The sequence below is a fragment of the Chelonoidis abingdonii genome, chromosome 5 (genome assembly GCF_003597395.2).
Source record: "Chelonoidis abingdonii isolate Lonesome George chromosome 5, CheloAbing_2.0, whole genome shotgun sequence".
Lineage (NCBI taxonomy): Eukaryota > Metazoa > Chordata > Testudines > Testudinidae > Chelonoidis > Chelonoidis abingdonii.
Genome location: NC_133773.1, coordinates 37,355,636 through 37,380,077, shown reverse-complemented (window position 1 = coordinate 37,380,077; position 24,442 = coordinate 37,355,636). Strand labels below are relative to the sequence as shown.

Genomic DNA, 24,442 nt, shown 5'->3' with positions numbered 1-24,442 from the left:
CTATCAAGTAGGAGAGGAGAGGTTATATTACCTTTGTATTTGGCAATTTTGTGACCACTACTGGAATACTGCATCCAGTTCTAGTGTCCATATTTCAAAAAGAATGTTGAAAAATTGGAGTGGGAGCAGAGAAGAGCCACAAGAATGATTAAGGGATGGGAAAACATGCCTTAGAGAGAGATTCAAGGAGCTCAATCTATTTAACTTGGCAGTGAGAAGGTTAAAAGGTGACTTGATCACAGCTTATAAGTACCTATATGTGGTACAGAATTCTGATAAAAGAGGATTGTTTATTCCAGTAGACAACAAGATCCAATGGCTGGCATTTGAAGCTATGCAACTTCAGACTGGAAATAAAAGTGCACGTTTTTAACAGTGAGGGAAATTAGCCATTGGAACAACTTACCAATGATTGTCTTGAATTCACCATCACTGGAAAATTTTTAAATCAATTTAGTTGAGTCACAGCTCTAGTTCAGTCACAGCTATTGGCTTTGAAGAAAGAACTAATTCAGGAAAGTCCTAGGGCCTGTTTTATGCAGGAGGTCAGATAAATGATCACAATAGTCCCTTCGGCCTTAAAAATCTATAGATCTATGAATTGGCTCACTGGGAACGTGATTTTTGTCACCTTTTTTGTCTCTCATATTCAATATTCCATAAACTTCAATGGTCAAAATTTCATCCAAGAAAAAAGGGGAAAAAATTGTACCAGGAAAATATGTTGTGAAATTTTTTATGCAATTCCCTCCGACCCCAATTTTCTACCAGTTTTGCTCACTGATGCAAACTGGGACTTTCCCTCTATTAGCAGAGAGTAACAAGATTCTTCTTTACGATTTTTCTTCCTCTTAGAGACTTTCATGCATGCATTTCTGACACATGCTGGAAAATGACAACCTTGTTTTATTTTGGCTTGTGTCATATGTAGCAGAAGCTGCTGAACAGCTGGGAAAGAATGTGAAATTGGTTGAACGTTTGGTGGAATGGTGTGAAGCCAAGGATCATGCAGGTGTGATGGGGGAGTCAAACAGACTGCTTTCTGCACTTATCCGACATAGCAAATCAAAAGTAAGTTACTGGTGAAAAAATCCAGTTCATGTGGAGTCTTTAAAAGAAAGTCATGCCATGCTCTATTTTCAGTGTAGAAATACAGGCCCTGACCCTCTGCAATGAGATCTGCATGAATGGAGTCTGTGCCTGTTGTGAGCCCCAGTTACATCAAGGAGAGTCCACCCAAGCAGATTAGCTTGCAGAAGTATGGCCATATTTTGTAATGTGACTGGATGTCTCAGAAGATTGACACCCCAGAGGTCATCTATATGAATCCCATATGGACCCATGTTGATTTAAAAGTCCCCTTCTGATGACTGTTTGAAATAAGCCAGTGACCTGTCTCCAGTTTCTGTTGGAGAGGCATTAAGCAGCTTTGTTGGTATTCTCAGAAGAAAGGCCAAAGATTGATTGGAGATGGAGACTTACCATCATCTTCTAGAAATGATCCATCTAGTTAGAATTGAACCATGTGGGTGGGAAAGAGTGACAAGGAAACTGCATGGCTAATTCCTGTGCTTACCTCTACGTGTGACAACATGGGACTTCTGGCTTCGGTGGGCCTGTCAATCAGACATGAGCACCAAGTTGAATATAAATGCTAATTATTTGATTAAAAAACACTGTTTCATAAATATGAAGCCTGTTAAAGGAACACAGTCTAGGTTAGTAGGCCCAAATTTTGACCTGCCTATATTTATACTGTAACTTACAAATGCCAGTGGGATTAATTCAGAGCAAAATTTCACTAGTGTAAATTCATAGTAACTCCATTCACTATCAATGACTTTACTCCAGATTTACACCTGTGTAAAAGAGAGAAAGAATCTTGGCCTGTTTTTATAAAAAGTTTCAAAAACTTTCAATGCTATTCTTTATCAGTTTCAAGCTTTCAAAGGGTTGTTCAATAAACATTTTCTTACAAAGGTCTACTTGTGTATACTCAAGGTAAAAAGATACTAGATGTCTGTCAATGCACTTATAGTACACTCCTCACCACGTTAGCTACACTGCACAGAGTTTATACAAAATACATGAAAGACCAGAACCTGCAGTCCTTGCTTATCTGTGTAATCATATTGCACCAAACAAAGTTCTGGAATTAGCAGGTGTGACTCCTGTTGCAACCACTGGGAGTAGTTCCTCCTTATGCCAAGCCTGTATTTTATCAATTGATTCAGTGTGATTAGTTGTATAAGTATGCACTGCAGGATCAAGCCTGACATTGGGAAATGCTACTTGAGAAATATGTTCACAAGTTAGGAATGACCTGATTCATGGCACTACAAAGCAGAAACAGAGGTGCATTGTGGGACTGATTCTGCATGACGCTGAGATTACTCAGCTCTCATTTAAGTTGGTGGGATCTGTGGGTAGTTACCCTTTCACACGATCAGTTCTTATGCAAAGAGTATTCTCATATTTTTCCTGCCCATCCTATGGTTTGTGTTCAGCCTCTAAAATTAGTCAGTATTAATTTTTCCAAGAATTCTGAATACCTTTCTTTCTTGCTGTCTGCAAATCACATGTGCATGTGGTGAATTCTGCTGCTATTTTAAGAAATCATGGGAGCAGAGATGTGAGTTTTTACAAGTCTGTGGAGGGTGACTGCATTCAAAAACTTAAAGCAAAGATACTAACACTGGCATGGAACAGCTAATGTTTGTATTAGACACAGAATTTAGCAAAAATCACAGAGTGCAGAAGAATCTCTGAGCTTTTAGAAGCTCAAAGACTGTCCTTCAACACAGTGGAAAAATTAGTTTACTCTTTTTAAATTTCATACTTGCACTGCCCTCTATGTTTGGATATAGGCATAACTGCATGGCCTTTTACTGTACTTTCACTAATATTTTAAATTCATGCACCTACAAAAGATAACGTGACATTTTCAAAAGTGCCTTAGTGACTTAGACGTTTAGGCCCCACTGACTTTCAAAGAGACTTAGGCCCCTAAATATCTGAGTTACTTTTGACTTGGGCTCCAAGTCACTTAGGCCCTCCTGTACAAAATTATGGTAAGGTTCTTTGTCTCGATTCCCAGTAACTTCGGCAGAAGCTGAAGGCACTCAGAGCTTTGCAGGAGGTCCTCAGCACTTAGTAGAGAAGAGTCTAATTAGAAGGGATTTGTTGCAAGTAAAAGAAAGATAATTTTTACATATTTATGTGCATTAGGTAATTCAAAATTAAGTGAAGAGCTTTTTGGCAGTGATTTTCTTAGGCAGTAAGCCCAGACTAACTGATACACAATGTAGTATCTCATTTAAACAGCTTCTTTCCTCCCCTTACTCTCATTTGTAACAACATCTCAGAAGCTTGAAAGTAAATTGATTGGTGTTAGCTCCCAGAGAAGCACTTAACAGTGTGAGGTTTGTAGGTTCTACGAAAAAGACTATTTAAAAAAATAACCAAAACCAAATAGATAAAGAACTCAGAGGCCTTCATCCATCATTTTATTACAAATACAAGTAAAATTTTTGACCTAAAAACATTGACAGAGACCCTTTAAATATTTAAGAGCATTTAATCCAGTTACCATTTTTTGTTTCCTAGATCTTGGGCAACAAAAAATTATTGTAATGCTGGCTTTAGAACAAAAAGTAATACAGCAGTATTCTGTAACTTTTATTCCTTATGGTCTCATATGTATTACCAGTTTTGAGAGAATACTATTCACTTCCTGCCTATGTACTTTGTTTTTCACATTTTCCTAGTCTACAATTTCCATTATTAAATAAGTTGGAATACAGAACAACCTCCCTTTTCTAAAGGTCTTGGGGGTCATCCCAAAATTCAAGGACAAGAGGCATTTTGCATGATGGGGTATTGAAAGCCAAGCTTACAAAAGAGTCCTTCTGGATCTCCATACCCAGAGCACAGCAAAGGGATGCTGGACAGCTTCAAACAGGCTGCATGCTGGGTTTCAACACCACAGGATAAGAAGAAGAAAGCTAGTTGTCTTTGCAGATTGGCTGATTTTAAATGGGGCTCAGGGTTAGCTGGAGGGCAGTCCCTTTTAGAGCGAATTGGTCTGCAAAGCATGATAGCAATCTCATCCAGTATAACCTGCAAGAGCGGTGGGGAACAGACTTAACCAAATTATTGCTTAATTCAAACTTTTGGTTAACCAGTGTGTATTACCCAATAATTACATAATTTAACCACATGTGATAAATACATATACCTGTGGCTCTCAACCTTTTCAGACTACTGTACCCCTTTCAGGAGTCTGATTTGTCTTGCATACCCCCAAGTTTCACCTCAATTAAAAACTACTTGCTTAAAAAATCAGGCATAAAAATACAAAAGTGGCACAGGACACTATTACTGAAAAATTGCTGACTTTCTCATTTTGACCATATATCTGGAATATAAATATTCCAGTATATAGTATGTAGAGCAGTATAAACAATTCATTGTCTGTATGAAATTTTAGTTTGTACTGACTTTGCTAGTGTTTTTTTATGTAGCCTGTTTTAAAACTAGGTAAATATCTAGATGAGTTGATGTACCCCTTGGAAGTCCTTTGCGTACCCCTCGTTGAGAACAACTGGCCTATACACACATGTACTTACAGCATATATCACAACTAAATTATTCAAGTCTGTTAATGGGTAATGCAAACTTTTTTCAGTCCTGTTATTCTTATTTATTTTAGGATGTAATTAGGACCATTGTTCAGAGCGGTGGCATCAAGCATTTAGCTACCATGGCAACTAGCGAACATGTAATAATGCAAAATGAAGCTCTTATTGCTCTGGCACTAATAGCGGCATTAGAATTAGGTGAGTATCCTGATGGTTAGCTCTCCTTATTTTCCTTTTAGTCTGTGCTCAAGAGGCTCAGGGCTGGAAAATCCAAGCAGAAGTGAGTTCCATGGGTAGAGCTGTATGGGATCCTGCAGAAATCTACCAGTTTGACAAGATACTTGCTTTCATGAGAATGGGAATCTATGTTAACATACCCATATACAGGCAAAAATGGGGTTGTACAGATCAAGTTTGCCTTGCAGTATCTTTATTACAAGCGATGATGTGTGAACTAGAAAGGCCCAAGAATGACTTTCAGATCCTAGATAGAGTTAGCAATGACTAATAGTTAGAAAAATCTTTTTACATGGTAACGATGCTGTGGGACTCAGGGGTGATACACATGGAACCCTAGGATGTCATATTTATAATTACATTTCAGCCTGGAGACATCATCAGCCATGTGATTTAAAAAAATCGTTCTAGCCTCATCAGCAGGCTAATCTAGGGAAAGGTTTTTAATAGCACCTGGTTCTGGCTACACTTGAATGTAGACATCCTAAACCAGTTTAGTGAGAACTGCCAAGATATGACATTGGCTAGCTGCTGGTGCAATCATGAGGAAGTTAGTAAAATGGTGGGTGCTGCTCAGATAATGACTATTACTGATTTTATTAAATTTCTCAGCAACAAAAATAGATTTTTGATAATATCAGTATGAAAATCATATATTTTTAAATGCCATGTCCTGTGTTGCTAACACCTTCAAGTTTGTTAAAGTTGAAAGAATTTTAAAAAATTCATTTTCCTTTCCACCATTTATCCTGCTCGCTTGCTCTTTGTACTTCCCTCATCTTGGACAATAGAACTAGATGGTTCAACATTACTTACTTTTGCGTTCAGTTTCATCTCTTGTTCTTATGCGCTAGCAGAGTGCTGTTGTGTTCTGCTTCCAAAACACTGCAAAGAAGCGTTAGATATAAAAATTAATTAATCACATTGAAAAAAAAATAAAAAAAATATTTTTATTCATTTTGGTCTTTTAGTCCCTTCCCTTTTGTCTTCAAACAATTACATTTTGGGCCTAAACGAAGTTGATGGTGTCCCTGTAAAACTTGGCCCAAATCATGTATTCTTTGCTCAAGGCCTGGTCCTACTACGTACTGAGCACTCTTGAATAGGTGCTGAGCACCCTCAGTTCCTTTTGATTTCAAAGATCACACCCTCCGTTTTTATTCCCTCAAAAGTTTGGAAAGCATTTGGTCAACACAAGTTCTGACTGAGGAAGGCTAGCAGGGGTTGACTTCTCAGTATTCAGAATGCAGAGTGGATTTTCCATCAGGATTTTAGTTTAATATAAAACTATTTCACAGGGACTTAACATGGTAACATTATATGTATATATTTGTTTCATTTCATATCAGGCAACTCTTGAAGACTTCACAGCACCAGTGCAGGAGATAAATATTTCAGTACATGGCTAAACACTGTGCGTCAAAAATTACAGATGATATTCTTGGATTTACAACTTTCACTTATTTGTATTGCAGTCACTGCTGAAAAGGATCTCGAAAATGCTAAACTAGTCCAGATTCTACACAGACTGCTCTCGGATGAGAGGAGTGCTCCAGAAATCAAATACAACTCCATGGTGTTGATCTGTGCTCTCATGGGATCTGGTGAGTATTTACAAGGTGCTGCTTTGTTCTACTCCCTGGGGAAAGCTCTGTGCTCTAAAGGCCTTAACTGCTCTTGCCAACTTTCTGAGCCACTTTATTCTAGGGCACTGTGTAAAGAGGAACAAAACCTGTTCTAACATCCCTTGTAAACATGACACCTTTAAACATTCAAAACATTAAAATTATTGAGCCAGTTTCCTTCAAACTTTGGATTGTTTTGAGGACTGTGCAATGAGCCAAAGTTTGGAATTTTAACCTTCAGCCTTTTGAGTAAGGGATACACAAAATTTAAGTAGGAATATCTGGGGAGAGCATTTCATTCCTCCTCTATTAAAAAATGATTGCATTTACTCAGGTTTCCCAAAACTAATGCATTTTAGGGTGGGATCAGATTTCATCCCAAACAGAATTTGAGAAATTTACAAGCAGCTAAAAAGATAAAGAATGGGGTTAAAATTAAAACTGGAGCTCTAGTCTTTCCTACACACAAAATTGCACAATTAAATTATATTAGTATGGGCTAAGTGAAAAATGATTTAAAAGTGTCCACACAGGGGTTTGCATCAGTTTAACTAAATTGATTTAAATAGGTGCAACTTATGTTTGTAAACAAGGCTTCCGTTTTTACTGCAGTGTTTGCTAATGATGCCTGCTATATTACTACAAGGTTCCAGGGGTGGTGAGCGATCTTCAGAGCAATATGCACAAGGCAGGATATAGAAGGTCTTTGTAAAGTGCAGAATTTAGAGTCAGTGAAGGGATAATAGACCCACTTATCACCAGCTTTAGTGATGAAATTCACACTATTGTGTTGGATTAAAAATGTTGGAGTTCATTTGGTGTTAGTGGTTCTCCAAGTCCCTCTGAATAGGAATGTCTTGGGAGCAATTCTCAGGAGTTTTGTTTACCTGTTTGTTGATCTTCCACTTGCCCCTTTAGCTTCTGTGCATTCCTTGAGCTACCTGTTTCATGCAGCATGCCCCAGAGTTTTTGCCACATGTTTGCATTTTTCATTCCCATGGTTCTTATCACCAGGAAGAGAAGATTCTGTTTCTGCAGCTCTCGCCTGCTCTAAAATAAGGAAATGTGATGTTTTAGCCTTAACTAATACTTAAAGGGTTGCCCCACTCTGGGACTTCGAGCCTGCTATTAACTGCAAATATATCATCTTCCCCATCTGACCAAGTCCTTCCCTTTTATGTCACCAATCCCTATATAGATTGAATATTTATGCTTGTAAGTTGTGATGTTTTCTCTGCCAGTGAGTGAAGAGGTTCTTGAAGTTATTTTAAAATGATATCCATGTAAAAAATATCTGCAGCTAAGACTTCTGTAGCTTCTAAGCTCTGTGGTTTTATAGGGTATGTCTACACTGCACTTGCAAGAGTGCCCTCCAGCGCAGGTAGAAAGATGTGCTAACTCCGCTCAAGCTAGCGTGCTAAAAATAACAGCATGGATTTTATGGCATGGGTAGCACTCGGGCTAGCCACCTAAATACAGCCCAAGGGGGATGGACAGGCTTATGTTAGGGTGACTCCCCATGCCTCAACATCCACACTGCTATTCTTAGTGTGCTTTAGCTTGAGCAGAGCTAGCAAATCTGTCACCCCAGGCTGGGAACCACACTCTTAGCAGCTGTGGCCATAGAGGCTAAGTATCTCTCACTGAAGTAGTGGATTGACATTATCATTGGTTTCTACGATGGAAGCTGTTGTTACTATACTTTGTTACAGTGAAGTGATATCACATTTCACGTCTTTGTGCTGGCAGTTGGATATTACCAGTTAAATAAATATTTCTTGCCAGCTGGGAACTGGTGTTGCAATGGAGTCAGAGTGTTAAAAGAGGAGAGAATGATGACAATGGGAAATGTAAACAGTGTAACTTAAAGGATCAGAAAAAAAAATCAGGGCATTCAAACCTAACACAATCACTGTGTATGAAGGCCCTGAGGCTCTTAAGAGTCTGGCTAAACAGAGCTTTTCTGCCATTGTAACTCAGTAAGTTGCTGAAAGTTGATTTGGTAACACCTGCTTAAACATGGCCATATCCTGGAAGTAGGAGGATAGAAAATGCTTATACCATAGAATAACCCCAGAAGTGAAAACAGCTTAATTGAAATTGTTCACAGTGTACAAAAGTTCTCAGATGCACAGCATTGGCTCTGCTGTCACACAGTAGGGGGGTAAAATGTGCAAGATAATTGAAAGCAGGTGAACAGGAAACAAGTGTCACAGAAAATTTGCTACAAGGAAAAGGAGCACATATCCTTTGTGTGAAACCTAGCTAATTTGAAACAGAGGTTCATATTTCTCATGAGCTCAGTTTAATTGGCAGCACCTGGGGAAGCAGAAATATATTTGGATCTTGTTGCTGATTTGGAGTCTACTAGAATTTCCTACTCTGGATATAAATAAAGTCTGAAGCACATTTTTTCAAAAATGTGGTGCCTACAATATAGAGCCTCTAGCTGTTTCAACAGAACTCATGATGTACTTGAAAAACAATTCAAGTCAGTGCTATGGGCTTGCATCGCTTTTTTCCCCACCCTAAGTTATGTACCCAATAACGTACAAAGCAATCCATGCAAATTTCTTAAAGCAAAAGAAAACAAATGCTCACCATTTTAGAGGGACCAGGCCATGCATCAGATACTTGTTTTGTAAATGCATCAGTGAAAATGAATACACTTATAATAAGCAGATTAACAATAACCAAGTGATGCAGTGTCAGGTAAAGAAACACACACACCCACCCCTACCTCTCTCTCTTAGGCCACAGCTGTTTTTCAAAAGATGAGCTTTACGGCGAGCCCTGAAGATGAGGTCACTGACTTTGTAAGACCAGTATAGGGAACAAGTTCTAAAGGCGAGAGGTTCTGGCTATACATTCTTCTACCAGTAACCATATTGAAAGGCATCTGGGGGTGGAATTTCATGAAGGCTGAGCCCCCACCGCTCCAGCTGAATTCAGTGAGAACTGTGGATCCTCAACACATTACAAAATTAGACCCTCGAGTTATTTCTGTAGATATCACTGCACTCAAAAGTGGTGCTGCCTGTATATGTTTCACTTCTGGGTTATTGCTAAAATAGGCACTGTTACCTCTCTGACCACCACTCAGGCTTGTCCGTGCTTTATGTGTGGGCTCCATTAGCTCGATCACCTCAATTAGTTTTGAGTACAAGAGCAGAACATAAAGAAAGAGTGTCTCATTAACAGCCCGAGAAAATTTAGGTATGTGCATAGAGACATGGTCTGAGACTGCAGAGTGTGAAACCTTCTTGCTTCTGTTTTCCAGAACCCCTTCATAAGGAAGTGCAGAACCTGGCATTTTTAGAAGTTGTATCAAAACTCCGCAGCCATGAGAATAAAACTGTTGCCCAGCAGGCCTCACTAACAGAGCAGAGACTCGCAGTAGAAAGCTGAGGAAGGTCTCCCATTTCCAGACAGCATTCCATCATGGATTTCACCTTTGTCTTCTGTCCTGCTGCCGCTCGTGCTATGTTTTCCACTGTATCACTTGTGCATGCGTGTAATGTTCCCACACAAATTGATGAACTGCTGTAGGTACCTGTCCAATAAGATTTCCAAAATCCATAGGTGATGTTAACATAAACCAGTCTCCACCCATAAATGTTCTACTTGTATTCTTGTTGCTTGGGCCATAGAGTAGAATGTGCATGTTGTAGTCCTATAATGATGTAAAAGTGGTACTACATGATGACACTTTCCTCACACCCCTAACTGCATAATAACGTACTGCTAAATTAGGGACAAATACAGGAGGCAGCACGTCCAAGCTAGAGTATTGATTATAGGATTAGATAGTAAACCTAGCTCCATTTTTGGTGCTTTGGAAACACAGGTATGAATGGAATGTATTGCTGCTCGTTCACTGGTCTTGCCTAGTAATGTCAAACTCATGGTACCTAGAGGTAACAAATAAAAATTCCAGTGCTCTCACAATTAACCCTCTGGCTTGTCATTAATTCTGTATTTAAATACAAAAAGGACCATACCGTGCATGATGAGAAGCACGTTTTAGTGATGGGCCTAACACTCAGGGAATCGAGGTCTTCAGTTTAAAGAAGAAATACAAAGGATACCATTTTAAACTGTTGAAACCCATTTTTCTCCCCTCCTCATTAGTGTGTACTCTGCAGGGGATGTCGTGTGGCTTAGTAAAGGGATTCTGGGCGTTGGCCCTAGCATTTATGCCAATGTACAATCCTTTTCTGCATCCCACCATCTCCCACAATTCTGCTACACACCTCCTGTGTGCACTTTCAGAGGCAATTCAAGGCTGCAGCACAGCCCATGCTGGCCCTACCCCCTTTGCTCCAGCTTGCCGCCAGCTCTTCTGCCTCTGCAGCAGCTCTCCATCACCATTCTCTACTCCCAACCTTTCCATTGCCCTTTCTCATTTTCAGGAAGAAGCAAGTAGCTTCGGTTTCTCCTCCTCCTGGACTGGATATTCAGCAGCACTGTGGCGTCTCCCTGATGAGCTCCTCGGCCCTCTTTTAGGGATGGCAGAGCAGGGCGAAGCCCGAATAGCGTTCCCTCTGCAAGAGGTTTTTAACAGGATCCACAGAAGGCAAAATTATGCCCTACCTGTTCTCAACCAGCTGACCCTCATGGGCAGGGCATGGAGATTTTAGTCAAACAGTCACATTGGGACCTCTAGCCTCCAACAAGCTGTGAGCCCACCACAAGAAAGCCCGACCAGGAAACAGCCAAACTGGGAGAAGCTCTAAGGATGAGGAGGATCTCAGTCAGCAATTCAGGACCATAAGGATAAGTCCCTAGCAGGGCACCTGGTCCTGGCCCAAAGCCCTGAAGTTGATTGCAAGTGCTCTGGGGAAAGAAGCAGGGCCCAGGATCAGTTTTGGTCCCCCCCACACACTCCCTTCCCACCCTTCCATCTTGAGTCAGGAAACTCTGGCAGTGAGTCCCCATCCTGGGAGGACTGAGAGCCTATGGGAGAGGACTCCAAGGGAGAAATTTTCAAAAGGCTCCAGGCCTTTCACAAGACCAGCCCCAAAAGGCCCATCTTATGGCATAGCCGGGTAAGCCAGGCTTGCAAAACATGCAAAAAAATTTTTAAAAAAAGGCTAAGAAAAAGCCCCAAAGGTATTAGTCCTCTGACTCAAGACACTTCCTCTTCTGCTGTGGAAGGAAAGCTATCAGACTCTGATTCTGAGAAGGACATGGACAAAACATAACAAAGGTTGGATCACCCTGAGGTGCAAGAGATGGATGCTGTGGTTCCTTTCTCCAGGGCTCCAGATTCTCTGTGCCATTCTGGGTTGCAGATGTGTACATCATCCCCTCAAGATGGTGGTGGTGGTGGTGAGAACCTGTCTGGCAAACATACGGAAAGACCCCTACAAACATCTTCCTGGGCTGTTCACCATCTCAGGGAGTCAAGGACCTGTCTTGGGACATGTCTTGAAGTGTCTAGTTCCTGGGGATAATGCCATGTGTGTCCCTGGGCCATTGAGCTGGATGCTCTGGCCCTGACAGAAAACCTTTCTTCTCTCCAGAGCCACAGCTACCGATTGAGAAGCCGTGCCACACTTTAGATGTCAGAAGAGAACCCAGAGGTTTGCATCAAGCATACGGAGTCCACAGGGAGGTCTGGCGCCCTGCTTGTCTCCTGTGTGTCAGTCTCCAAGCTCTCCCTTACTAGATGTAGCAGACTGTGTATTGTTGAGGCATGCAAGGCAGCTGACGTTCCTGCCCAGAAGGAATCAAGGCACACTCCATAAGATCCGTTGTAACCGTGTAGCCCAAAGGGCATGTGTTTCAACTGCAGAGATCTGCAAAGCAGCAGCATGGTCATTGGCTAATACCTTTATCAGACACTGTAGCACAGCCTCCTTCAGCAGGAAGATGCTGCACGCGGTGCACCAGTGATAACTCTGCTTTTAGAGCAATCCTGTAAAAGGGAGGCATTTTCCCCCCTTCTTCTCTGTTTTCCTACCCATCCCAACTCCTGTTCACTGCTCGCTGCTTCCCAAGCATAGCAGGACTGTGTGAGACATTGGGCCGCAGAATGGAAAATTTCTTAATTGATAACTCTCTTTCTGCTAGCAGCATCTCTTACGGCTCTACCCACCCAGGATGGCTTGTCAACTGAGGGTCAGTATTTTATTTGGATAAGTCACCATGTAAACACAGTCTCCTGTGCATAGTTAGTTGCTTGGCACTGGAATTAAACAGCTTTGGAATTAATCCTGTGGCAACAAGTTGGAGAAGAGGAAGTATGGCGGGCACAGGCAGTGCTCCAGTTTTGAACCGCCTCTGGTCTGGACACAGGACTGGGATAGCCCATGCATATTGGAATTGTGGGAGACACTGCTAGCAGAAAAGAAAGGATCAGGTAAGAACTTTTAAAGGCAGTCAGATATAAAAGCTTTTCAGGAGACAGATTTATAAAGAGCATCTTCCAGCAGCTGTTAAGAGAGAAACATATAAAGTGCAGAAATGCTGCATAAGAGAATTTTAACTAGTTTCCTGTAAGGTTGCCAGTTCACACAGGCTTGAGCATCAGAAGCTTCTGAGCCTCACAGTTGTTCTTGTAACATTTGTAACACACTAGCAACTTAACCAAATACCAGTTCTCTGGCTCAATAACACCTTGAAGAGAAGGGGGTGTCATCCTTGCAGCTTCAGTCTATTTCTATTTACCAGGAACTGGATGGCCTCCTTTCAGGTAGGCCAGCAAACAGCCAGCAAATGGTAATGACTTTTCGCTAACTGATGACACAAGAGCATATGAATTCTCATACAAAATCAAGTCAGTGATCCAGGTAGTCCGATGTCCTGTCTCAGACACTGGCAGCCAATCCTAGATGCTTCAGTGGAAGACAAAAAAAAACCCATTGTGGACAACTGTACAATAACATACCCATAAAAAAATAGTTTCATCCTAATCCCAGTCAGTCACTGATTTTTTTTATACTTCGGTAGTGCCTGGAACCCACAATCAACAACTGGGACCCCATTGTGCTAGGTTCTGAAAACACACAGACAGTCCCTGCCCCAAAGCGCTTGCAGTCTAAGTACTGGTGTGCTCTAAGTAAGCAGTTAGCGATTCACTTATGCCTCTGAGTATTTCTATCCCTTAGGGCCTCATGTAACCGTAGATATTGTCATCCATTCAGAATACTAGATGGTCTATAGCACTGCTAATAACAATGTTAAAAAGGGAGGGCTCCCTGCATACAGAAATGGATCTGTCAAAGTGAACCCTCTGCTGTTTTGAGTGGATCCCACTTTTTCACATTTCTACATACTCAAGTACTTATTGTTGCTATCGAATCATTTAGTCTAAGAGCCTCCGGTAATGAGGAAAACTATATTTCTTGCACAGATCTATGTATTTTCTGGAATGCATTTGACTATCCTTTTACATTTCACTCTATCTATTTTGCTGAAGTCAAATGAGTTCAAACTGTTGGAGTGAAGTTTGATTTATGAACAGATGTACAGTAGATAGATAACGTCCAAATAAAGCTTGTAAACTGTACTGCTCGGGTTATTTTTATGCCTGTAGTGTCAGACATCTCACTGTTTGCTACCTAGTGCAAACTAAGCTGAAAGGAGCTGTAGCTGCCATACTCAGAGGGTTAGGAGGAGCAGACGGTATCAAGCTACTGCATTTGACTTGTAATGGTCATACAGATGTAGACCAGATTTACTGTCTCACAAATCATCAGCCTCAGCAAAAACACATCTGCTAACATTTGAACAAAGTGTTTCACGTATCTTATCAGCCTGACCTTGTACAAGATATTTCACTCTGAAAAGCTCAGCCCCCTAAGTTTTTCCTGGTGGCAGATATTTAAGGTTAAAATAAAAGGGAGCACTAGATTTTTTTGCTAATTAAATTTGTGTACAAAGCATTGCATTAAGCCACAGACTCTAGTGGATATAATTTGTTTAAATAAAAATATAACCTGAGGAGTTTCATTCAGACCACGAAGGCTGCACCATCCAGCAATATGGACATAGGAACTTCGAAATGCCATCCCAAAGACAACAACAACGCAGAAAATGGATAATTATTAGCCACAGCCATCTGCCAGAAACAGCATGCATGCTTTTTAAATGTATACTTTAACAGTTATCAAAAGAGCTTAATCATGGAAAAGTAAAGAATACACATAATACGAATAGCTCCATTACTAAGTAATAAAACAAGTTGTGCTATGACCACACATTCCCATTACATGTTAAAACACCAGTAGGCAGTATGTTTTTCTAAAAAGATCCACTTCAGTTGAACCACAAGTTGATGCAGGAATTGGGTGAAGTTCTACGGCCTCTGTTATGCAGGTCAGACTAGATGATTGTAATTGTCTCTTCTAGCCTTAAAAAGAAATCTATAAATCTGTGTTTGAATAAGTCCCATGATTAACAGAAAGGGTCCAATAAAACAGGTAAATCCTTCATGCAGCAACAGTGCTCTGAAATCAGTAATTTATCTTCATGTCCATGAGCCTCGTCACCTACCTGACACTATAAAGGCACCTTCCTGGCCCATAACTGCTGCAAGTCCCTGGTCCATAATGAAAAGCTGGTCCCTGACTAATGGTGAAATATCACACAAGGGCAAATGGCAGCAACCAATTGCGCCTCCATTATTGATGACATTCTGCTCTGAAAACATGGAAATTTAAAATGTTTGTTTTTCAAAACTGCAATTTTTTACCTACATTTTGACAAAGTCAGGATGTCAAAAGCACTTTCTTCCATCTCAACGTGGCCTGCAGCAGAGGCCCCATCAGTAATACTCATCAGTATTAAGTTAGAAATAATTCATCAGAACTTAATTAGCTAAGTCTCGTCCTAGGTCTACGGCTTTAACTTACATGTTTTATTACAATATGTCCATAGTATTATAGATGCATGATGATGATTTACAGAAAACACACACACAGAGGAGCTTGCAGTCTTCTAGAAAAGAGTCTAATTTAGATTAAAACTTGCTGTAAAACACATCCCTCGCTGCATCATGGGATGAAACCATGATGTTTTTTTCTATTGACTAAAACTTAAAAGAGGCGAAGCACCCTCACCCAAAGCTCTCACCAAAATCTTAACACTCATATATTTAAATGGCCTCAACATTTGAATTTACCATTTTGCAAGCACAACTATTTGCATGTGTGAAGACAACTGTATATACAAATGGCATTTGACAGACAACTACTGCACAAATAGTGGACCACAAATGTAGAGGCTGGGTTAAAATATGGCCCTTGGCGTCTCACCTTAGCAGTGAAATTGGCTGTAAACGACAATGCTCTGGCCTGTGTTTCAAAAATGAGCATTGTCATCTCTGAATTGGAAGAATTAAATACAAAGACAAGTCAAAAGAAGAAATGGGGTTTACTGGGTGTCCAAAGATTTTTAAGACTCAAAAGTAAAAGAATACATTCTAGAAACTAATATATATATATCCTTCATACATCCCCAAGGGCTAAAGTAGGCTCAGTATAAACACAGATTTCTACAACCTGAAGTGTCAGTAGCAGATATTCAAGGCAGAATAAATTTTCCTTCTATGCTCGTAATACAATCAGAAAAGGCCATTAATACCTGCATTGTAATTTGTCACCTGTACAGGCCAAAGGTTGTTGCAAGAATTCCGGTCATAGTAATGTGGCATAACTCACCTGGATCCTCTGTTCAGGGAGAATTCGCCCTCTTCAGGGAGTTTCAGAACCTGGATTTCTTGGTTTTGCCATTTCTTGATGAACCTGGGAATAAACCTTTGCCCCCCACCCTCACTGACTATAGCTAAACTTCATATTTAATGAGAACTGTCTATGCCAGTGGTTCCCAAACTTTTTGCCAGCACAACCACATTTTACTGAATTATTTCCTCCTGAGACCCCAGATAGCATGGAGTATGCCATTTTGAAGAACAAAGTGGCATCCTCCACATGGTGTGACCTCACATGAACCATGTGTGAGAGGTCACACTGCATGGAGGACACCATTTTGTACAGTAAAATGACATCCTCTGCACGGCATGACCTTGCATGAACCATACATGTGAGGTCACACTGCATAGAGGACACCCACTGGTCTACAAAATGGCATTCTTTGCAGTGTGACCTCTCACACATGGTTCGTGTGAGGTCAGGCTGTGCAGAGCAAAATGGAATTCACTACAGACTAGAGATTACCGTGACCCCATCTGCTGATGGCAGGACCCCATCTGGAATCATGACCCACAGTTTGGGAATCGCTGGTATATGCACTACTGACAAAGCCAGACACAAATGCTGCCAAGATGGACATAAGCATTTTTTCCACTCTAGTGGAAAACAGTTCAATTTATCTGCAAGTGATAACGACCAAGGCTAAAATGGGAGGAGAATATCTAACAACTGCAGATGCTTTTGTAATTCCCCTCTTTCCTCCCCTCTCCCCTCCCCTCCCATGTTTTAAGCAATTATACACTTCAAAATTAATGGGATTACTTATACTCGAGTTCAGTTGTGAAATTAATGCAGAATTTGATTAGATCATAGATTTTAGGGATTTTGCACTGGACAGTATTTCACAAATATGTATGCAGTTGGTTTTTTTTAATCAAATTTATATGAAAATATTCACAAGAACAATGAAAACAATCAAGAATATAGCACAGCTGTAACCTTAACTCACTTACATTTTAGCACTAGAACTAGCTGTTCTGTATGGTTGTCTGTGAAGCATTTAAAGACTTAATTGCTACTCTCAGAAAGGCCAGGGTATCCACCTGCCCTCTACCAAAATTGTCATGGTGAATCATTAGGTTTCCTCCATGCTCTCCCCTCTCTGAACTACCAGATAAGTGACTTTTGAACACTAAAAAATCACTAAAATAATTAGGCTGAAGTTTCAATTGCTATGATAAATTGTATCCTCTGGGACTTGAAAAGATTATAGTTGGAAATAGATAAAACAAGCAGTCTCATATCCTCAACACAGCTAAGTTATTTAGCTACCAGTTTCGACCACAGTTCACATCAGAGTAGATGTGGGGATTCCTGGTGTTTGAATGATCTTTTGCTTACATCAGCCATTATTTCATTTAACAGCATCTCCAGGCAGAATGAAAACGTAATCTTCTATGTACATTTTAGGATGAAATGTCCAAGTGATAACAGATAGGTTTGGGAGCTAAACGTGTATTTCTACCTTTAGAGTGAAGCACTGAAAGAAAAGTAAACATTCACCAGGTAATACTTCACACAATTTTATTTATAAAATTGTAATTATCTAACAAATTGCATATAAAATGATTTACTTCAAGTAAATACAGAATACTGCACAACTATTAAAACATTCCTAAAAATGCACCTATTAAAAAACACAAATAGCATGATCAAGACCACTTTCAATAGCTTAAAATGAGTTACCAAGAAGTTGTGTTAACTTCTGAAGTATAGTCCAGTTACATCCTTTGAAATCACCACAGTCTAATGCTAAAGATGACAAATATAAGCAATACATATGCACCTGAACTATGCATTTCTTCCAGACTGAAGATGACCAGCTGGAAAACAGACAACTAAAGCTCAAGTCAAACTCTACCAGCATGCAGTTCTGTTAAAGCAATACTTTCAGTCAGTAAGTGTAATTGGCTTTTACAATCAATTTTGCATCTCACAAATTTAAAAAAACACAAGAGAATACATTCAGATAAAAAGAAATGTTACACAAAGGTAAATACAACGAATAACCTTCATTGTACCCTACAATGATTTGAGGAGAGAGATTCTCCTTGAACTGGATTGGTGTTACACACCAGAGACAGGACTGAGTCACAAAGTTCGGGTCCAGATCCTAATCTCCCCAAAGTTTGGGAGGATCAGATCATGGTGTTTGTTCAGGCCCATCTCTACTATGCACACAGAATGCATATGGAGACACATGGATGGAGCTTGTTGCTGACATTCATACTGCAAAACAAAAAAGACTAATGATGTTACACTGTTGATTACCAGATTGGTGTGTATCACAAGTCACAATGACTTTTTATACTGCATATTATTAGAGATGTGAACTATTTTCTTTCTAAGCATTAAAGGTTGGCAGCTAAATGGCTCTTACTGAGAAAACAAAACTTAGCAGAAGTGGCCTGGTTTAGACAACTTCAGCCTACTGGGTTAATGAGACTCAAATTAACATATGCAATAATTTTGGCAGACAAAAACGAGGGCATGAGGGTTGAGAACCTGCATTGTGCTTTAAACACACTAGGATCAATTCTCCTTTCAATGCAATCTGGATTGGATGTGTGATTAGCATTAATCCAAAAAAGTATATGCATAGCAAGGAGGGAGAATGGACCCCAAGGTTTGCATTCAGAGGTTCTCTTATTTATCTTTGGTAGCTGGAACCAATTCTATCCAGGACATTTCTAAAGAAGTGAAGATACAGGTTCATTTTCAGGACCACACCAAGTCAAGACCTAGCACCAAATTTAGTCCTGGCATAAGAGATGTCAGCTCCCCGTGAGTTCAGCCAGGGTTGAATATCACCCCTATTGATTTTACAGTCAATACCTTTTCAGATCCTAAGCAGGCAGCACAGGAAGAACGTTCCTCAACTAACCAAAGCAAAAATGGGAGGCTGCTCCACCTTCATAAAACATAGGCCAGCTGTAGTTCTACATGGCAGACACTAGATGGCAGGCAATTAAAGCATTCCTGGCTGAAACCAATGGATATGTAAAGCTTCTTAAGTGACCATTCTGTTTAATTTTGATCAGCAACTCTCACATTGTATATCTGTCATGAGTATAAATACATATTTATGATGAATAGCAGGTGCAAGAACCATTTCATTTGCATGCCACTATTTACATTTCAAATAGTATTTACACACCAGAACCTACCAAACTAGGTTCTGCCTCTTGATTCACTACAATTACCATCTCTCTGAAAGGAAAGGTGGAGGAGAAGGTTTAAAGGACAGAGAACATGTAAGCAACAGTCTCCACCACTTCACACTCCAAAAGCCACAGTCGATATTATGGGTCTCAAACTAACAAGAGAAAAGCACAGGCTAAAACACAGAAGTTTGGTCATGTAAGACTTTGCAAATTATTATTATTTAAAAGAGGGCATTCTAACAAAAAAAGGGCCTAAGAAATTGGGCAGAGTGATTAGAGGTTAGATCAACCAGAGTGAGAGTGTGTATCTGAACTCTGAAATGGCTTTAGAACTCTGGACACAGCTCAAGCTTTCAGATAAGCTGTCAACTAATGCCATAGCCACGCATATAACACCTAGCACATGCAAACATTTCACTCCATAAAAGGCTACCAGAACGCTGACTGGCAACATATTCTGGAGCAGCTACTGCACTTTGTGGCTGGTTAAAAGGTCTTCAGACTTGCACCTAATAGTACCACCTGAGGCATACTAGAAATTGCCCAGAAATACAAATACCTACTGTAACTTATTGCTTTAACAAGACCCTGTTGGAAGTTAATCCTGTTTTGCCAAAACTCATGGTCTATTTGTGACCCACCTGAAGTTCTAATGGAACTTGCCAGCAGAAATATTGTTTGCATTTGGTCGGTTCTGTGTAAAATAGATCAGGTGCCAAGGCCTCGCATGACTTTCCAAACTGCCCACCTAAATTCCAACTGGAAGTGGGGACTCTAGGCTATATCTCCACTGAAAACAAGGGAGGGGGGGAGAGGGAAGAGGAGGAATTCCCCGGATCATGCAGACATGCTTGCACTAGCTATAATCCAGCTAGCAGGAGTATAAATACCAGTGTGGTTGCAGTAGCTGTTGCCTATGCTGATGTTTATAGTCGTGCTAACTGGACGATAGCACAAGTACCTGTACAAAGCAGGGATATCACATTCACACCCCGATCTCGCAGTGTAGTTGTAGCCACTATTACACATTCCCTGCATACACACGTGGGGTTTGAACATGCAACAAAGGCAGCTGGTTCTGAACATTCAATGTGGCTTGACTACAAATGACTGAAAAAATGGGAAGGGAAAACACAAGAACAAAATCATCTTAAAACAGCAGGATTAGTATTCGCAGTAACAAAGGGTTGTAGAAAAACAAAGATTGTTCTTTAGTGGTTCTTCAAACAGCAGTCACTCAGGGACCTAGAGGAAACTTTGTACATTTTCTGCATATGCACCTGAAAGTCATGAGAACAAAGCCTCCCTATTTTTAAGAGCAATTCCCTTCCTTTCAGCACAATACTCTGCTGCTGGCATCTCCCAGAATTGTGATTTTGCAATAGGAGAAAGTAACTACAAGAACCAGCAGGAGAAGACAAAAGTCAGTTACAGTACTACTGTGGAAATCCAAGTAGAGGAATGGAAGTTGTCTTCAGAAGCCTATAGCAGCAGAAACAGTAGCAGCATTAAAGATCAATGGCAACCAGGATTCTGTCATGTGGACTTTTTAAACCAAAGCGCTGGTTCGCTATCAGTGCTCTCGGGGGGGNAGCTCCAATGATCTTTCCATTCTGTTGCCATCAGGCAAAATATTGTGTTCCCTTGAGGGGGGGCGGTGTATTTCCTGAATGCTGCTTCCCTGATCTCTCCACACCGCACCATTTTACAAACAGAGCGGTAGCATCTTTAGCTCCAATGATCTTTCCATTCTGTTGCCATCAGGCAAAATATTGTGTTCCCTTGAGGGGAAATGAACAATAGCTTCCCAAGCTAAGAGGAGTGGCTAAGAAAAACATAACACACTGATGAGATTGAACCAACTTTATTAAGGATAATGTATTATAAACACTTTCAAAGTTTAAAAAAAGTCCTTTGAAGTTGCCATTGGTCTTTAACCGCATACGCCAAAGGGTGTGGATGCTGCCAGCTACAGGCCAGGTGGAGCTCACTGGAGATTGAGAAAACACCAAATAAAAGACAAGAGTGCAATTCCACTGCTCAGCTCTTCCAAGCCATTGAATAATGGTGCATATTGCCAGCCTTTGGAGGTAGAAACGTAAGTTGTCTCCACACAGCCGGAATGCAGAAAGAAAGCATGTGTAAGTGTATATACACTCACACGTTGCATCTCTCACAAGGGAAGTTAGTGTACTGATTTGCAGCTTGAGGTCTTCAAACCACAATTTGAAGACTTCAATAACTCAGACATAGGTTAGGGGTTGTATAGAAGTGGATGGGTAGGGTTCTGTGGCCTGCTTTGTGCAGGAGGTCAGACTAGATGATCATATTGGTCCCTTCTGACCTATGAGTCTACGAGTCTATGAAAGAAAATGCCGTCCAAGTGTGTTCACTTTTTCTGCTCTTATCTTATTCATTTTAGGGGACACTTTGGGCCAGTCCTGAATGGTGCGAGCACACCTCCTGATAGATGCCCAGCAACCGCAACTACTTCTTCAGGGAAGCGAGAGATGAGGGCAGTCAGCCCTAGCAGGATTGGGCCCGTAGACACTATGCAGGGCCTAAGACAAGCTAAATGTATACCAAGTGCCTTGGCTACCCAAGTTAGTGTCAGGTGCATGATCACACCATTACTGAAATAAAAGCGGATCACAGACACCTAGCTGGAGTTTGATCTCCCCTGCTTCCCAATACTTGTGCTGTAGTCCAAATTCTACCGCTTCTTCCATTTCTAAAGGACCAAAAGTCTCTTGGTTGGTCCCAATACACTCTTCTTGCTTAAAAATATCCTTTTATTCTATTGGTTCAAGAAAGCATTTTGTTGTATTCAGACAGAGAGAGGCAGCATGGGAAACACACACAGAGATAAGCAAATGAAAAACTGCTGACTCTAGGGAAGCATTTACTATAGCAAAGCTGTCCTCCTTTCTCCCTTCCAAGACAAGGGGATAGGAACTTTGCATAATCAAGTGCATCTACCAATAAATAAGTAAATTTGGATTAGACGCCTACTGAAACATATGCAGGGATTTAAAAACAAAGTTTCTCAGATTCTAATTCCATAGCTCATGCAGGTCAGAAATTTTTTTTAAAAAAATGAAAGAAAGAAAGAAAACCAAAGCTTCAGCTGGAAAAGGATCAAGGAAACATCTTAAAAGAAATTTTGTACAATTATAACAAAGCACTAATATTAGTGACAGCCCAAATACATCAGGTTATGCCAAATTCCAGAGAATCAATGGATACAGCCAAGGTATTTGGGTACATACTTCATGACTTTTTTTTTTTTTTTTTTAAGTTAACATATATTTCATTCTCTTTTCAACATTATACACCTGAGCCCCCCAAACGTCATGCTCCCATATATGTCCCATTCTTGCTTGGAGAAAGATGCTGGCAAATTTAGAAAGTTATCCCTTCAATCTTGCTGATTCCAACCACATATTATTACAGACAAAGTCTGGAAGCGCTTGTATAAAAGTTTTTCCTTGTTTTTAAAACAATTTCTTGAAATGTACAATTGATGAGTGGAAAGTTGTTTTCTGTTTGATGGGTTTAGTTTCAGAAAGACCTGCAGCTATGTTTAGCTGTGGAAAACAAGAAGATGGTTCCTTCAGCATATACTGAAGAAAGAAACTTTTTCAGGAACGTTTGGCAGCTACCAAAGAGCTTGTGACACGGAGAATAAACAGCATATCCACACACCACAATGCAACTCCGTCCCATTGACACACACCAATTAAAAAGAAGAGAGAGAGTGTCCACCTGTTATTCAGAAGGATACAGTAGAGATTCATGGCTCAACAGCTTCTTGGTGATTTAAAAAAAAAAACTGTCAGTGAGCAGCAGATTTTAAACAGCCCACCCATTAGCCAACCCCAAAGAAACAAGGGTTCACTGCAATACCAGCAGCGTAGACTTGAAACCGCTTGGGAAAGAAGGCTTCCCCGTCACCCATGTCCATACAGCTTGGTGTCAGAGTGACACACTGGAGGTTTTGGAGGTTTTCAGTTGTCCAGTGTCTTGTGGCAGTTATTTCAGCAGTTTTACCAGCTGGCTCTGACAGCCTCAATGTCACTAACCAGGTTCTGGGCTAAGCATATCCCGAATATCTGGAAAAAGATGACAGTTCGTTTACTGGATGCACTTGACGGTCCTTTGTATACAGTCAGTTTTCCTGGGTGGTGTGGGACTTGGACACAGCAACAGGAGAAAGAAATTTGAGAAATGCAATTGAAAAAACATTACAGAGGTTAGCAGAGGGGGCGTAGGAACAAATGTAAAAACTGAAACTCCTTTAAGTTCATTTTTTGTCTGAAATGGACTGGATTCTAAATCAACAGCGTGTCTTTAATCTGAAGTCAGAGACTGTACTAGAATTTCTTCCCACTAGCAATTTAAAAAGTGATTTTTTTTTGGCAGCCTGTCTAGATAAGGTCAGAAATAAGGCCTCCATACAATCTTTGAAATCCCCGCCCCCCCTCCACCTCCTTCCATCCAAGATTGCCAATTTTGCCTGGACATGCTCCTGGAGGTTTCATCGCACGACATAATCTTTAATTAAAGATTAATCTTTAATTTGTGGAGACTCCAGGATAATCCTGGAGGGCTGGCAACCCTATGCCTACTCCCAGTCTGACAAAGTGCAGGGTTGAGTTGAGGGCAGTCGGACAAACACCCTTCTATGGATAAACATAAAATATCCTTTAACACAAATGAAGTCTCAGCCATTAACTCACCAGTTAGCCCTTACTGAAAACCACTAATTCAAGGGTATTAAACAATGAAACAGCCTAATTTCCAGCTCTCTTGTTGAGCATTTCCCTGTTCTGCTTTTTTCCTCAGTAACTTCTTTATGAGAAATGTGTGCTTTACCTGCAACAATGCAATCCCAATGAAGATGCCAGCAACTATAGTAAGATTGTCCTGCAGCCATTTCTCAAACTGGGGGACGCAACCTTTAGTGTAGATAACAATCTGCTGATCAACCTCCTGCAAAGAGGGATGAAAACACAGATAATTAGCTCAACCTTTACCTCCAATTCTATAACCTGCTTGCC

General features: G+C 40.5%; 2 protein-coding genes across 10 annotated transcripts in view; one reads left to right on the top strand and one right to left on the bottom strand.

The window, feature by feature from the left end:
- Positions 1-10,454, top strand: part of RAP1GDS1 (Rap1 GTPase-GDP dissociation stimulator 1) — a 168,522-nt gene extending 158,068 nt beyond the window's left edge. For all 5 annotated transcript variants that reach the window (XM_032782756.2, XM_032782755.2, XM_032782757.2 and 2 more), the window contains 4 exons: positions 932-1,071; positions 4,712-4,838; positions 6,353-6,481; positions 9,783-10,454. In XM_032782756.2, the coding sequence (XP_032638647.1) occupies positions 932-1,071; positions 4,712-4,838; positions 6,353-6,481; positions 9,783-9,910 (524 nt within the window). In that variant the 3' untranslated portion in view covers positions 9,911-10,454. The remainder of the gene's footprint in view (positions 1-931; positions 1,072-4,711; positions 4,839-6,352; positions 6,482-9,782) is intronic.
- Positions 10,455-21,035: 10,581 nt separating this feature from the next.
- TSPAN5 (tetraspanin 5) overlaps positions 21,036-24,442 on the bottom strand; it is a 119,065-nt gene continuing 115,658 nt past the window's right edge. For all 5 annotated transcript variants that reach the window (XM_075066239.1, XM_075066237.1, XM_075066236.1 and 2 more), the window contains 2 exons: positions 24,258-24,374; positions 21,036-23,494 (listed from right to left, as the gene is read on the bottom strand). In XM_075066239.1, the coding sequence (XP_074922340.1) occupies positions 23,429-23,494; positions 24,258-24,374 (183 nt within the window). In that variant the 3' untranslated portion in view covers positions 21,036-23,428. The remainder of the gene's footprint in view (positions 23,495-24,257; positions 24,375-24,442) is intronic.